Source organism: Drosophila grimshawi, unplaced genomic scaffold (genome assembly GCF_018153295.1).
Source record: "Drosophila grimshawi isolate 15287-2541.00 unplaced genomic scaffold, ASM1815329v1 contig_1377, whole genome shotgun sequence".
In the NCBI taxonomy this organism is placed as follows: Eukaryota; Metazoa; Arthropoda; class Insecta; order Diptera; family Drosophilidae; genus Drosophila; species Drosophila grimshawi.
The window spans coordinates 6,776,725-6,793,880 of record NW_025062900.1 but is presented as its reverse complement, the minus strand read 5'-3'; the positions used below and the strand labels follow the sequence as shown (position 1 = coordinate 6,793,880).

Genomic DNA, 17,156 nt, shown 5'->3' with positions numbered 1-17,156 from the left:
AGAAGGAAAGAGAGAGGCAGAGTGATGGGGGAAGAAGTAGAACGCTGTTACAACCCCAGGTCCAGTTGAGGAGTCGGTGGGTCTGTGTTGTGCCTTAATCACTTGGCCACTTCAGTTTTAATTGGCAACAAACTGTAAGCATGCCGACAAGTCACTTAGGATTGGGGCATGACTCCAAAAATGCCTGAAATAGCCCTAACCCCAAGCCAAAATACCATTGAAAACAATAAAAATAAACGAGACGAGGTGGTGGAGCGGGGGGGCCTGGAGGGCTGGCAGAGTGGACGGGGCTTTGATGGGATCTGACAGGAACTCATCACAAATTGCCGGGTCTGTTTGGCTCGAGATATGCACAAGTAACTCTAAATATGCGATTGTATGATGTTGCAAAGTGATTTTTTAATGATATAAGCATCAAGCAAACCCCTCAAACCCCTCGCTAACCCCTTCCAGTTCCTCTAGTTCCCCTTTCGAGTGTTTCAAATGCGTCCGGCTTCAAAACTGGCATCGAAAATATAGCAACCCATTCGCGCATTATTTGAACAATTTAACAACATTTCAATTTAAGACTTGCTCATCTCGAAATAATTCGTTAAATTCTTCGAGCAAAGGAAAAACGTCGAAAAAAGAAGATAAACAAAAACATAAATAAAATAAATTTTGTTGCATTTAATGAAAAAATCAACGGCGCGGGGGGTTGCAAAAATGTAATATAAACAAGACAGCAGCAGCAGCCAAAAAAATAAAAGAAACAGAAACTGCAATCTAGGGGTTGAGTTGGAGGGTAGTGGGTGGCTGTTAACCCCACACACCCCATGAAGCGACCCCCGCAATGCGACTCGTTAGCTAAAATTGTGAAATGTGCACGCGCGAAGGTCAACCAGGGTTGGGGCAGCAATAGAGATGGCAACGGGACGATATATCGCAATAGGACCCAAGAGCGAAATATACTTGATCTGGAACTGCCTTCAAAATTGGATGACATTGAATCAATCCTTAACCCTTTAAACACCACTGTTATCTGTAAGCAGCTTTTTGCGATTTTTTTATTCGTTTTATTATTCATTTCAATGGTATTTTTGTAGCTATTTTGAGTGTAATATAAACTGAAATATTTTTTAAATTACACCATTTTTTAATTATATGAGAAATTGAATTTATTTAAAAAATGTGTCTTTTTATATGGTTTGAGTTCCACATCAAAACTGCATTTACAATTGAAAACATGATTATTTCGGATTACATTATGATTATTTTTGAATAGATTGTGTTTCCAGAAGAAATGCCATTTTGATCATCTCAGTTGAACTATCGTTATTTCCACTGCTTAATTTTTTATTTGTCTTTTCTCAAACATCGCCCATCTCTAGAGCCACAAGAGTTGGGCTAGACAATTGGCAAGTGTTTCAGGCCTAGACAGAGAAAGGGGGAAGGTTTCCCCCTCAGCACATCCAACTGACAAGTGATGTTGTTATTGTCTGGCCTTTGTTTTGCTTGCCGATCAAAATGCAACCAGTTGGAAGCACATAAAATAATATGAATCAAATTTATGCACAAATGTTGCGTTTCTCAGGCATGCCAGCTGAAATCGAAAGATGCCCCCTTACCAAATGACACACATATCGTATCGTATCGTATCATATCATATCGTATCGTATCGTATCGTACAGATAATGATAGAGTATTGTTGGGTATCTGTCTCGCTTAAGCACTTACCTTGAGAAAGAATAAACCACCCGCGGGCAACATTATGCGATGCGAGCCAACATCCGCTTTCAGTTCGCGTCCATCCTTGAACCACTGGATGGTTGGCGTTGGACTGCCTTCGGCTTTGCAATTGAATGTGAATGGATCATTTTTGGGCACAGTCGTATCCATGGGATGCTCAATGATGTGTGGATTTTCACCTGTCATAAAAGGAAAGAAAGGAAGGAGAAGTTAAAACAGAGTTGCCAAATTAAACACGATAAATATTAAGTGCCCTAAATTGCAGTCGTCTTGTCTCAGCAACCACCAAGAGCGTATTCTAATGTATGAGGACTTAAGATCAAAAATGTGCAGGTCTGTCAACTGTTCAAGTGCCCCTCTAGGGAACCGACCTTAAACAAGTTTTGTCACTTAACGTTCAGCAATTAATGCGCCATTAGAGTGTTGTGGAGAAGGAGCACAAAAAAAATATATATTTATATATATAATGTTCTGTAAAGCCCCCCTAGGAGCAAAATCTTGGTTCATATTATGTTAAGCAGCAATGGAATTCACTTGAATTTCGTCCTCGCCTCAAATTCAATTAACTTCAAGAAAATATTTGCTCGCCCACGGTGCAGGACCGAAAAAAGAGGAGGACTAAACATAAATTTACAGCATGTCGATAAGGATGAAACAAAGGACAACGCTAGATAAACTTTATTAAAAGCAGCACAAAACAACAACAACAAGAACGAGAACGAGAACAGTAAATGACCAGCGAAATGGAGAACAGTTGAAATGTAATTACAAAAAGCGCTTAAAGGTGAAAAATATGTGTGTTGTGTGTGTGTGGGCGAATGAAAATGGAAAATGGAAGATGCAAGATGAAATTTTTCGGTAGAGACAGAGAGCAAGACAGAGACAGAGACAGAGAGCAGCAGCAGCAGCACTGGCAGCACTGAGTGATAGTAACATCATTCAGCCGGAAATTAAATTCTGCAGATTTATTGAAAGCGGATAGTAATGAGAGCTGGAGAAGTGATTGAGCAGCTATCATAGTTAGAGAGAGAGGGCAAAAAGCCTTAAAGCGAGAAAAGCATTCTTCAAATGAGTCAAATGGAAATTGGAGAGAATGCCAGATTGACTTATTGACGGTGCACATTAATTAAGTGCAACACAGTGGCAAGAGACAAGAGAACCGATCAAATTTAAGAGCCAACATCAAGTTTATATAGTTTTCATATTAAAGCTGTTAAGCTGACAAGAGGAGCGCTAAATTCTATTATCATTTAAAACAGTTTATTCACTAAAACGGTGATTTACCAAAAGGATTGGCGCATGCAAATCAAATCACAAGCCAGCATTGTTATCACGATGAAAAATCATTATTCAGTGATTTTGGCTTTGAGCTGCACGACGTCATTTGTCCAACAATGCGTACGACAGTGAGATGGAGAGAGAGAGAGAGAGGGAGAGAGAGAGAGAGAGAAAGAGAGAGAGAGCTTGTGAGCGCACCTTGAACATTTGTCAATTGCTTTTGTGTATTGCCAGCAGCAGCAGCATCCTTTTATGCTCTATGCTTTGTTTGATGCTGAGCTTTGGCCATTGTCTGATTTTGCACTCTCCTCTCATTCCACTCACTTTCTTGCTCTCACTCACTCACTGTCTCTCTCTCTCTTTCGCTCTCTTTGTGCATTGCGTGTGGCTCTTTGTTGTGCTGCTGCTGTTGTCAAGGCGACAGTGTACTAATTTATATATAATACTTGTAGACATGTCAGCCATATTGAGTAAATGCCAGTTGTATAGTTCTCTTAAGCTAATAAAGCTCAGCTGATTACACAAATTGCACCAAACCAAACCAAATCTCAGCTGTAAATGAAAAGGTCTTTTTTACGATTCCTTCCTTTTTTTGTCATTTAGAAAAATTTTTAAATAAGCAAGAGAAAACCGCAAAGAATTCCTTGGGCTTAACAAGATATTTAATTAAGAAAAAATATGCTGCAGCAAAATAAACACAAACATATGCAGCAAAAAGTGCAAAAAAAAAGAGAGAGAAAATTGAAGTAAACAAAACCACACAGAACACACATGCACACGACGCACACACACAAGCAAACACATACATATGCAAACTTTTGCAGCAAAAACTTCGATAAGTTTTTTCTAAAAGCAGAATTAATTAAGTAAAAATGTGTTAGAATTATTTTTTTTCCATATTAGCGTGTAAAAAGTGAGAAGCAATAAGAAAAACTGAACCCTCATTTAAAAATAGATATCGCCTGGCAGCTCTATCTATCTCTCTCTCTCTCTCTCTCTCTCTCTATTTTGAAATTTTGATATAGTCGATTTTATTATTTGGCTTGCTTTTAAATCCTTTTACAAACATATTTTTGGCCAACTTCAAAGCAAGAGAAATTCCCGCTCAGCGAAGCCACAAAAATTTGCTTGGTTATTAAAATACACAAATACACACAGAGTGAGTGGGTGGCTATGAGTGAGAGAGGTAGAGAGAGAAAGTCTTTGCACTTAATTACGCTCATTTGGCGCACGCACTTAATTTGTACAAGTTCAGTAGAAGTGCATGCATGCATGTGAGTGTGTGTGTGTGTGTAAGTGTGGGTTTGCTCCGTGCGTTGGCAATTTATGCATATGAAATAATGTGAAAGAAGTCTGTGTAAATAAACAGCAAAGTGCTGCCGGCGTGCAATGCATACTACACCTAAGCAAACAACAACACAAGTAAGCTGTGAAGAGAGAGAGAGAGGGAGAAAGGGAGAGACCGAGAGTGCCTCAGCCCATAATGCAAGAGATGAAGAAGAAGCAGCAACAGCAACAACAGCAATAATAACAGGAAGTGCATTTGTTGTTGCCGCTGTTAAGAAATCTACTACGCCTGCTGATGCTGCTGCTGTTGTTGCTGTGCGTAGTATGTTATCTTAGTTTATGTGCTTTTGCGCGTCTTCTTCTTGTTGCTGTTGTTGTTTGCTGTTTGCTGTTGCCGCAGTTGTTGTTATTATTTGTCTGGCATAAGCATAAAAATGTCTGCCTTTTTGATGCGTATTCCAGCAGCAGCAAAAGCAGCTGTTATTTGTATACGCTCCGTTCTCTCATACTCCTCATCATTCTGCTAATTTGTCGCTCTCTTATTTGAGTTTGAACCCACACAGCTAAAAGATGCTAAAAGTGCCAATATGATCGTTATTAGCATGTCAACAACAACAACAGCAGCAACGGCAGCAATAACAGCAACATTAACAGCAACACTAACAAAATCACAACTTTCACAACAAACACAAAACACAGACGAAGACGGCAACATGAATCGATGCAGTGACAAAACACCAGCTGAAGACAGGGAATAAGCAGGAATTGTGCACAGCAGGTGTACAAATGCATATATGCAAATATGTAAGCAACTATCGCCATCTCTCTCTCTCTCTCTCTCTCTCTCTCTCTCTCTCTCTCTCTCTCTCTCTCTGCTTGTAATCAAACAAACACCAAATGGGATGCTACTTGCTGCAGCCACCCCAGGTGGAAAATGTCCACATAATGTTTGACTGTTTTACTTGCTGTGCAAATGTTGTAAATGCAGCATCCCGGAAAACCACTGATTATGATCCGTCTGTCTATAAACTAGAATTGAGAGTGTGTTGTTTTCTTGAAAACAATTATTTGTTATGTGAACTTAAGGAATAGGCTTCAAAATGAATGAGAATTTATGGAATAAAAGAGATAAATTAACATTTGACGAATGCAGTAGATCAAATTTAAAATGTAACATTTAATATTAAAAACTAATCTGCAATCGAGCTGATTTTTAAATAGCGTTCACTAATTTGAATTTCGTGAATTTATCGTAAGTAATTTCGGCATGCAATATTCTCCTTCGTTGTACAAGCAGACATAAGACTCTCTCTCCCTCTCCTTCTCTCTTCATTTGTCAATAGCATATTATTGCTGTAAATTTATCATAATTTCAAGGAACTTTCACAGTACAAGCAAAAGTCAAAAGGCATCATCAAATCGATTGCTTGAAAAGCTCTTTCGCATAAAGTAACTGTATCGTTGACATTGTGTCGCTGTTAGAAAATTAACAAAGCTTGGCAACGGCGGGTGCTTCAGTGAGAGAATTGAGTAAGTGTTGTATTTCAATTCTCAACTCAACAATAATTTATAAGCTTTTAGTGCAATGGCAAAGTGACTACAATAAAAAAAAAATACGAAGAACAACAACAACAACAGCAATAAGAGAGAATAAGTTTTTGATTTGCCGCCAGCATGCTGAAAGATGAATGTTGTAGTTGTTTCTATTCTTACATTTGCGACCATTTACTTATTTATGTTGAATGTTTATTTTTTAATGTGCATGCAACTTTCGCGAATGTGATGAGCTTGAGGACGGCAGAGCACAAAGAGATAGAGAGTGCCAGAGTTGTGGAAAGGGTTGCCTTATAAGGTAGTCGAATGGAGGGGGAAGGTGTGGGAATTGGGCACTGTGTAAGCTTCAAGAGTTTTGCACAACTTTTGCCACTTAGGAGAGTGTGCGTGAGAGAGAGAAAGAGAGAGAAAAAAAGAGAGATAGAGAGAGAGAGCAAGTCTTAATACCCATTACCTGCAGACGTTATTAATTTGTGGAAAATCACTTTTCACTTACTGACTTAAGTCGAATAAAAGCTCTTCAAAATTGAGCAGATGCAATTTGTAAGGCATTCTGCAACACTTTTAAATGTGATTTTTGGGGCTATGCTAATAATTTTCAGCCTCAGTTCAATATTATGCTTGCAACTTTTTGAGTCAGCTTGAAAAGCTTTTAACTTGAAATAGCAATGCAGATTAGGTAAACTCTTCTTTGCATATGTGCATAATCCACATACCAAATGTATACACAAAAGTTGCATTACTTTTTGAGGCACATTTAATATCTATATCTATTGGCTGTTAATGGAAATTCTGTTTTAATGCAACTTTTTTAGCTGCTGCATTTAACTGCCTTTATTTACTGCAAGTGATTTCACTCTTTCAGTGAAACACACATCAAGTCTTAACCCATAAAACTCAAAGACTGCGCTTTGTAGTCACCTGTATTATTTGGTGTAAATAAGGTAGTTCGTATAATAAATATGTGCTGCAAGATTCACAGCAGCGCAACAAAGTGCGAGGCAATTCAAAACTTTGCCCCAACAAATCTGAGTATGCAATAAAAGTTTGTCGAGTGTGTGTGTGTGTGTGTGTGTGTGTGTGATTGTTGTTGCAATGCAAAGTGTAAGAAAAAATGGTGTAAAGTGCGCATTGTTCTTCCTGTTTCTGTTCAACAGTGTTTGTCTTTTGTATTTGCGCGCGCTCCTCGCGCTCTTGTTTGTTTGCTTAGGGGCAGCAACAAGCGGGTGGGCGGGGAAGCAGCGAGGGGGGCCTAGAGCGGAAGATGCCTGGCTGCCAATTATTTAAATGCTGGTATTTACCTAACGACGCAATGGCAAAAACAACAGCAAAAGCAAAAGCAACAGCGGATGTGGGCCAAGACAGAAGGAGGCCTGAACCGGTGGCAGGAGCCAGGAACCAAAAGCTGGCGCATAAATCATTATCACATTTATGTAATATGCACAAGGACTCACAGAGACAGACACACAGACAGACAGACACACAGGCAGACAAACAGACAGACAGCCAGACAGACAGACAGACGAGGAGCCGAAAAATATTTGCCCAGGCCGAGGCTATAAAAACCGCAATAAACCAACGGGGATTATGGCCATAATATGGGGATTTCCATTTCGAGTGGGTAGAGGCAAAATGTGTAAGCAAGAGACAAAATACAAAAAAAAAAAAAAAGAATCCACACAGACTCGGCCACTTTTATTGTCCCTTTTGATTGCAACAAAATGCAAGAAATCAAAAAATCAAATAAATTATTCAGTTCCATTAATATGGAATACCCAAAACAACATAAGGATATATTACAAACGAACCCTCTTCTCTCTCAACACTCAACACACAACACACATTTGATTAGACAAAACAATAACAGTGAAACCGCAGGCAGCCCGCGGGCCTTGTCGACTCTGAGGGTTTTTTGCTTTGCTAACTTCTTTTTCTGCTTCTTCTTCTTCTTCTGCTTATTCTTCTTCTTCATCATCTGTGGACCATTCAAGCATTTTCAATGTCAAATTTATGCCAGAGCACGCCGCTGTCTGGCAACGCTGGCGCCCAAACACACACACACATACACACACACACACAACTCGGGCGAGTGGCTGTCGTCGCGCTAATGAGCCAAAACGCCCCAAGGTGCTGAAAATTGTGAAAATGCTCAGACAGCTTTTCAGACATCATGTTCTTTCTTGAGTTCCCCCTCCCCCTCGCCCCGTCGTCTTCCACACCCTTGCGTCCCTCTTTGTTTGGCTTGTGTTATTTTTCTGGCTTTCGCATATTGCACGCATCTTGTTAATTTGGCGCCGCCTTTGGGCTCGAATCCCGCCGAACCACAGAAAGTCAACGCCAAAAATGCACTCAAAACGTTTTTGATACCCTGCACCAATTTAAGAAAGGTAAAAAGTTAAGGAAATGTTCTGAAATAATGTGTCTTGAACAGAAGAATATATAAATCTATCAATTTTCGCAAGCAGCTGACTTATTGATCCCAGAAATGGGTGTGAAATTTGATATTAAAAATTCAAATAAATGAAATAATCTATTACTTAAGCTAAAGCTAAAGGTTTTTCATAAATGTTACGGAAATTGAGCTTCATTAAACTTAATTAAATAATTAAAAATTTAAGTTTTAAGGCTTTCGACTAATCAAATTCATTTGTTACAACATTTAAGCTTTCTAGCAAGGTCAAATCAATTTTCTCGCTTCATTCTTGGAGGCTAGATATATCTCAAAGTAATATAAAAACATAAATAGGAAAGCAGGGTATCTGCTAGTCGACCACTTCTGCACACTGCACTCGTATTATGGTTTTATATGATTTTGTCTGGTGGTTTTCCTTTACAATTTCTGGTTTTTGAATTTTTTTTGGCTGGTCTTGGCTATCTGTTTTCCCTTGTGGCCTTTTCAGCTGTTAATTAAATTCAACAGGATATGTGTAGTACGCAGTACAGAAAACCCTCCCTGGTCCCCCCCCGTCAGTGATTAAACACTTTTTTGTCTTAGGTGCAGTGCGGTCTGTATCAAGTCGAGAAATATGCATTGAGTTTTATTATTATGAATAAATGCAGGCAGATGCCGCAAAAAGGGTTCGATGTCCAGTTTCAGTTCTCGTTTTCGTTCGCTTATCAATAATTTCATAAATACTGGCGAAAAACGAAAACACTGAAATCCTTTTAGAGCTGCCAGCAAATATAAAAAAAAGAAAAAGCACCAAGAGCCCCAACAGTGGCCCTTTTATACATAAATATGCGCGAGCTCCAAAAAAAAAAAGAGGAAAGAAACCATCGGAAAATAAAGAACGGACTCACACACACACACACACACACACACACACACACAACATACACACGCACACACATATGTGGCACAGCGATCAATGTCATATAGTCATATATACATTTATGCCTCCCCTGCCCACTTTGTTTGCACTTTATCAACTTTATAGTTTATATCTTTGTTTTCTATCTTTGTGCGTTATCTTTGCGGCATTCTTGCTTTTGTTGGCCGAAACAACTGCTTCATTTTTTTTTTTCATATTGAAAAATTGCATTGGCATTGACCGGAAGGGGATTGGGGGGGATGGAAAGTTTGGAGAGGCTTTTAAGAACTTATATACATTTATCTGTGCAGCTCTCGCTGATGGCCATAAACTTATAAAGTGCTTTATCTTATGGCATATGCAAATAGCCCTTAAAAATATGATGATGTAAGCGACTGGACCCCAAAAGATTTCATGGCTGTGACTGTGGCTGTGGATGTGGCTTAAGCCGAGTAGTTGGCTTAGCCGGTTTCGAGTTACGTTAAGACCAAAATCTGCATTACAATATGCGGTCCATTTGTCAAAAAGTTTGTCTGATGAATAATTGTTCAGCTAACCAGTTGCAAACTAGCAGACTTGTAAATGCTCTAAGGCTGAAACAAACTTGTTGGATTAATAGTTAATAAAAAGGAAATAATAATAATAAATTTGATTTGCGATTGTCGAGGAAAACTAAATGAATATAGACAAATTGGAAGCATGAATAATACTTTAGTAAATTTACCTACAACAAATCAATTCACATATTTAAATTAAAAATCCAACAAGTTTTTTATATTATTTTTATAGTTGTCAAGTTATACTGAGTGAATAGAGACAAATTGATGATAGATGAGATTTTTTACAAACAGTACTATACACATTTTTAACCTTAGTCTCATATTTATATTAAAAGTCCAACAAGCTGTTCATTGTTGACAGTTGGCAGCAGATAAGAGCTACATAATAATAGTCACTGTCAAAACAGAGACTATCAGTTTCTGCCCTACCCTAACATTTCCACATAAATACATCAAATATGACAAGCAACAAAAATGACAATAAAGTAAACATCAAAGCAGAAAAAAAAGAAATCGAATTAATCATTTGGTTAATCTCTTAATTGTATTATATTTAGATTTCTGAGTTTGTTTATTTCGTAAGCCGATTTAAAACAAATTTCATAGTTCACACAGCGATCAACTTTTAAAAACCTGCCCGCTAAACAAAACAATGTGAATTCATATTTCTATTTTTCATAATTTGTCAATTGTGTTTTGTTGTTGTTTGTGTTTTTTTTTTTAAGCTTAAATTAATTAGATTTGTCATTCCCATTGACATTTCGACAACTTTTCTATTAATTATATTTGATAGATGTTTTGTGCGTGGGGCGGGCTGGGGTCTGGACTGGAAATTGTGAATGTGTCAGTCGCCGGGCTGATTTATGGGCTCGACACAGTTTCCAAAGTGCTCCACATTTGTATTACAAAAACTTGCCTGCATACACAGAAACAACAAATGAGGAATCTGTATTTGGGAATTCTTCTTTTCTTTTCTTTTTTATTTTGCTTACCTGCAAGTAGAAAAAGAGAGGAAAGTTGAAATTAGAATTATGTTTAAATCATTATTACGAGCAGTGCATAGCTAATATTTTGGAATATTCCCTTGGATCATAAAGAATGAAAAGCGAAAAAAAACAGTAGCCCTATCGACGAGAACTGTCGCATGTGCAGCATAAATGATTTGAGGAGTAGAGTTTTTGTATTTTGGGATTTATGTCGGTTGTCGCTGCTCGTTTTGACATCCCCGACAGATATGCATCTAACCCCTGGGCTCAGCTGCCCAGCTGCTCGCCTCACAAAGAGATCATTATCGAAGGGCCAACAACAAGAGGCAAGAACCCAACCAAAAATGAAATGAAAACGAAAACGAAAAGAGAAAAAAAAGAAAAATGCACACAGATGTCGTTTATTGAATATCGATTTACGCTGAGTTCGTTAGGCGAGTTTTGCGCGAAACGCATGTTAAATGTAAATATGAATAAATGAGCTGGAAAAAACTGGGCAAAAACTGAGCATATCATAAATACCAGTGACTTATTTCTCTATGCAGGGGAGCCAAAGTCAAAAGTTGAGCTGAGTGGCTCTGACTCACACAGCACTGAAGCACTGAAGTTCAAGTTTGCATTTTTATTTTTTTTTCATTTCATTTGTCGTTTTTCATTTGGTTTCAATGTCACATGTTGCATGTCCTGCAGTCATCGTCATCGTTTCTGTTCGGCAAGGGGCTGTTTCGGGCCACTTCAAGCGCGAAACTCAACACTGCTCGACGACAATGCCGCCAGGCCAAAAGATTTTTGCAAATGGATAAGACCAGGACACAGGCAGAGGTACTGGCAGAGGTACTGGCAGAGGTACTGGCACTGGCACTCGCACTGACAGAGGCACATTCCCAGTCGCTCTGGTCCCAGGCCCTGGGACCTGGGACTCGTTTCGCGACGGCGGCCTGAACTACAAAAAAAAAAGGGACGTCTACGTCGATGATTGATTTCATGGCAAAGTTGATTTCAATCAGCAAATGTTTATGCAGTTTTTTTTTGTTTTTGTTTTTCGCTTGGGGGTTTGCAAACTGACAAGAATTATGACACTATCCATATTTGGAGCCGTCTCTTGGGCCCTGCCAAAGCCTGTCGTTTAATTGCCAAAAGCGCATAATTAAGTAACGTACATTGAACCTCCAAAGAAACAACAAAAAGCTAAAAAAAAAAAATAATAAAAAAAAAATCGAGACCAAACCAAAAAGTTAATAGGCTTTGTGAAACATGGCTCATTGTTCCAGGGCTTAGCAGAGCATGAGGGCAACAACAGAAACTTAATCAAGAGCCATGAAATCGCCTTTAAATGAAAGAGAAAAGCGAGCAAAACAACGAGAGCAATAAGCCATAAGCGAGAGCCCGAGAAAACAGCTTAAAAGAGGAATTCAAAAATGCTTAGCAATGTTTTTCTTTTTCTTTTTGTTTTTTTTTTATTGAGCCTGATGATGATACAAATTGCAGTCATTATGCTCGAAAAGGATAAGAGCGAGAAAGCAAGAGTGTGAGAGAGCGAGAGAGAGAGAGAGAGAAAGAGAGAGAGAGAGCAAGAGAGGGAGAGAGAGGGAGTGTGTCGAATTTTTGCCTGCTAAACGAAATTAAAGTGCGGGCTGAAGAGCGGGAGATGCATATGTGTATTATTATTATATTATGGGATAGAGCAAATGTGTTAGGCATGACGGTATACACTCAGAGAAAATATAAGCCAACAAAGTGAAAAGTTTGTATTTAAAGTAGAAACTGTATTCCCATTGAATTTAAATATTTTACAGTTGGCAACAAAGTATTTCCTATTCGGTTATTGCCGACTAAAACTTGCATACTTGTTTGATTTTGTATTTATAACTGTCAGTCTTTTCGCCAAGTGTAGCCTTTGCACATGCTGCAGCATAATTGGGCGGATAGTCACGAGCAAGCATCCTGAATCCTCATCCTTCCACAAATGTCCAGCAAAACTGATTTAAGCAGCGCTCGACACAACACGCAACATTTAATGAACGTTGAAAGTAAATGTCATTAGAGAGAAACACTTGGAGCAATTCTCTATGTGTGTGTGTGTGTGTGTGGGAGGGATTAGGGGTTCGGGTTCAGGTCGGATGCGCCTTTCTGCGCTGACACTTGATGAGCTGTCATAACATTAGATCATGTCTGGGGCAGCATGTGGCGGAGGCTGCAACAGCAGCAACAACAGCAGCAACAGCAGCAGCAGCTCATTAGTCGTGAAAAACTGTTTACTCTGCTTATTATTATAAACATTAAATGAGGGAAAAAGAGAAAAGATGGCAGCTGCCAAGGGTTGGGGGGCAGAAACGTTTACTTTAACGGCTTCAACTAAAAATGCACTTTAAGTTAATATTTTGGTTGTATGCGCGCCCACGAGATAGACAAACGGAAGAAGAACAACAGCAACTGGGCCCTAATTGATTGATTGATGGATTGAGTGTGATTGACTGCTTGACTAAGCGACTGAGCAATAGACGCCATATGCCAATGTCAAAGGTGTCAGCGAAAGTTGCTTTATTTATTTGACTTGTTGAAATATTTTTCAGCATTTCATTTTCCAAAATAACCAAATAAATATATTTTCCTCGAAGATTTTTTCTCGCAGCTGTCATTGCTTTTAAGTGACTGAGGTGGGGGGGGAAATTCGATGCGCTTAATGAAAGCGACACTTGACGGGTGGAGGCAAAAGATATTATTATTATTATCATCATTATTATTAGGCACAATACACAGCTGTGGCTGCCTATTTGGTAGCCTGACTAATCAAAAAATTATGAGACGATTTGCTACACCAACTATTAAGTTCATTGGCAGCCGTACTTCTGAATTGGAAGGGAAGACTTGAGTGGCAAATGGGGAATGAATGAAGAAAAGAATGACTTGATTTAGATGTGGGCGCACAAACCAAAATCCAAATAATCTGTGAGGAGCTGAGATCGAGAAGAATTCAAATGATGCCACTCAGAGAAAGAAAGTTCAACACAAATGTGACAAATGGAACTTTATGGAAATCCATCTATTGTATTAGAAAGTAATCTCCATTAAAGTGAAAATAGAATAAAACTAATCTGCTCGAAGAGAGCTTAATTGCAGCCACTAAGCACAATTAAGTTCGCTTAAGGCACAAAGCTTTCTTGGCCAGCTAATTATCACTTTTTCAGCTCTTCTCTAAGGGCACAAAGCAAAGCTTTAAGCTACTAGTTTAATTGTACGCACTCAAAATTCGGACAACTTTCCTCTTTGAATATTTTGTTAATCGTCTAAACAAAATACACGCAAAAGTCCCACTTGCCGGCCAAAAGAGTGCTTGGCTAACGTGCGATTTGGCTTAAAGTAGTGGCTTGGTAATGAAGGCAGAGAGAAAGAGCAAGAGCAAGAGCAAGACAAGAGTCGCCACAAATGACTTCCTTTACAGACACAAATTATAATGTAAATCGATGCAACATGAACATGAAATATAATTGAATTGAAAATGTTGCCACACACAGCAGCAGCAGCAACAACAGCAGCAACAACAACAGCAACAACAGCAGCAACAACAGCAGCAACAACAACAGCAGCAATGGCAGCAGTAGCAAATGACAAGCAGCACCAGCAAACAACAACAACAACAACAAGCAGCGGACTAAGCAAAGGGCAAAATGCTAATAAATGCTAAAAAAAAAAGGCAGCAAAAAGAGCAGCAGCAAACCAAATAGAAAAAGAAGGAAAACGCTAAACACAACATTGTGGCTCGTTTGGCCAATGACAACAACGAGAACGTCATGCAACATGTAACTGCACATCAAATATGGATGGATGTGCAGGGGGGGGAGGTGGAGGGGAGTCGTATAGAGTTGGGGGACAGTTGAGTGCAACTTGGCGGCGATATATCATCAAAGCGCAACGAAGGCAGCTCAAACCCAAGAGCCAAAGATGCTGCTGCTGCTGCAGTTGTTGTTGCAATTGTTGTTGTTGCTGTTGGCCCAACTGCAAAATCAATGCAATTTCTATTTGTAAATGACCAAAATGAGCAACAGAATGTTGTACGTTGCTGTTGTCATTCAGTTGCATACAATTTGAGGCAACGCAAGGCAAAATGTTGCCAGCCAAGTTGCTGCTGTCTGCTGCTGCTGCTGTTGCTGCTGCTGGCAAGAGACCACCTTTGAGCCATGCAACAGCAATTGTTGCTGCTGCTGTTTGCTGTTTGCTTGCATTTCAATATATTTCACAATAATTAATAAACACATTGCAAACAATTTATCAGTGGCAAGTTATTTGTGGCCGCTGCAACTTGTTGTTGCTCTTGTTGCCGGCAAATCGATTAAGCTATCTTTGGACGCACAGAAAACAAATTAAAACGAAGAAATAAAACACACAAAAAGAAAAAGAAAAAGAAAACGAAGAGGAAAATCATGTGAGTGCGCGCAGAGGCAGCGAAATATGAAAAACGGGCGCCGGCTTTTGATGCATGTTGCTGCAGGGCATTGGCAACAGCAAGAGCAACAGCAGCAGCAACGGCAACAGCATCAGTTGCTGCAGCAAAAAACTTGACTTGCCTTGGTATGCCACGTTGTTGCTTGTTGCTCGTATTTGTTTTCCATCTGTGTTTTTTTTTCTTTTTTTTTTTCTTTTTTGATTCTTTTGCGCACACACACGAAAAGAAAAATTCAATTTAAAAATTATTGCTGCACTTGGCGCTGCGCTGCTGCTGCTGCTGCTGTGGCTGTGGCTGCCGCACGGCGGCAACATGTGCCTTGTGCCTGCCCCTAAACATGTTGATTATTTAGCAGCAACAACATGCAGAGTGCAATCTGAGAGGCGTGCATGACAAGTGACCAGGCCTGCGAAACGCAGTACACTGAGAGCAATTTAACTAAATTTATTAATTTTATATATTTTTTTCAGCAGAGTTTTTGAAAACTGAAATATTCTTTGCAAAAGCATTCAACTAATAATACTTAATACAAATATGTTCCCAATACAATATCATTCTAGTCACTGCTTTACTTTGGGGAAGTCAGAAAATATTTGTATTTAATTTGAACTCATTTTAATCAAGACACTGTCGTCCTAGAATAGAGATTTGGAATATTCCAATGTGATCTTATTTTTTCAGTGTATATGCTTGTTGCTGCCGTACGCAGCATCATCAGCAGCAGCAGCAGCAGCAGCAACAGGCAACAGGCAACAGGCAACATGCAACCGACAAGCGACAACAACAGCAACATAATTTGTTGCCCGCAACATGGTCCGCGCTGCTTTAAAGTTTAATTTCACGTTTCGCAACTCGCAACTTGCATTTCGCATTTGGCATTTGGCTCATTTGCATTTTACTGTCAAATTAATCCAATTTAACACAAGCACCAAAACATTCAGCTGAATGCTGGACGGGCTCTTGGATTCCTGGATTCTTGGGTTGTTTAGTTGTTTAGTTGTTTGGTTGTTTGGTTGTTAGGGCTACGCAAAAATGCATTTTGCTGCCAAAACGAACAACATAATTACCGTTAAGAATTGTGCGCGCACAAAGAACACAGAGAACATTTTAGTAGTCGGTTTCCCCACTTGACCGTAGCAGCTATCCCCACCTCCCGCCCTGCTCCGTCAACTTTTGCCCCTTAATTGCCCGTGCAAATGTCCAGTGGGCAACCATTTGAGGCAACGCTGCAGCTGCCCCGTGGCCAGGCGCACGATTTTCACTCTCTCCCTCTCTCTCTCTCTCTGTCTCTGGTGTCTTGAGTCTTGTGGCATTGGCAATATGGGAAACGAATTGCTGACCAGACGCGCCACTCAACATTGCGGCATGTGCAACATGTTGCTGCTGCTGCTGCTGCTGCTGCTGCTGCTGTTGCTGCTGTTGCTACTTAGCTGCAGGAGATGACCGCACGTATCGATCGCATTCCGCGCTCCTAATTCGCCAGCATTTTGCAGAGACTTGCAGCTTCTCTTTACCATATTCAGCAGATAGCGCGCGAAACGCTCGACTGTCGCAAATCAGATACCACCAGGGACAGGCAGAACAACACACTGAACAGATCGAGACAAGCTGAGTGGACGGGGTAAGCAGACAGAGAGAGAGAGAGAGAGATAGAGAGGGGCAGAGAGAGAGGCGCAGGAAGAGAGACTAGAGTTGGTCGGTTAGGTTGGTTGGTTTAGCATATGCAGATGGGTTCAATTCTACGCAACACGTGAAATTATTTGCATACATTGAACAGCAGCAGCAGCAGCAGCAACATTGAACCTAGAGTTGGTCGCATCTTGTATCTACAAGATACAATATTAAATTTAAAACAGCGCGAACGAAACGAAATATGTTAAACGCGTGACTAATGTGAGAACGTTCCAAAAGCAGATACATTTTGTTCGTTAGCCCCCAAGAGACAAACTTGATCAATGATCAGACACCGCAGCAAAACTTTGCTGGCAGCAGGCAACTTTGGCAGCAG

General features: G+C 39.8%; 1 protein-coding gene across 1 annotated transcript in view; it reads right to left on the bottom strand.

The window, feature by feature from the left end:
• The window catches only part of LOC6562867 (roundabout homolog 2), a 54,300-nt gene that overhangs the window by 20,714 nt on the left and 16,430 nt on the right, over nucleotides 1–17,156 (bottom strand). Inside the window, exon 2 of the mRNA XM_032736531.2 lies at nucleotides 1,717–1,907. Coding sequence (XP_032592422.2) covers nucleotides 1,717–1,907 — 191 coding nt within the window. The remainder of the gene's footprint in view (nucleotides 1–1,716; nucleotides 1,908–17,156) is intronic.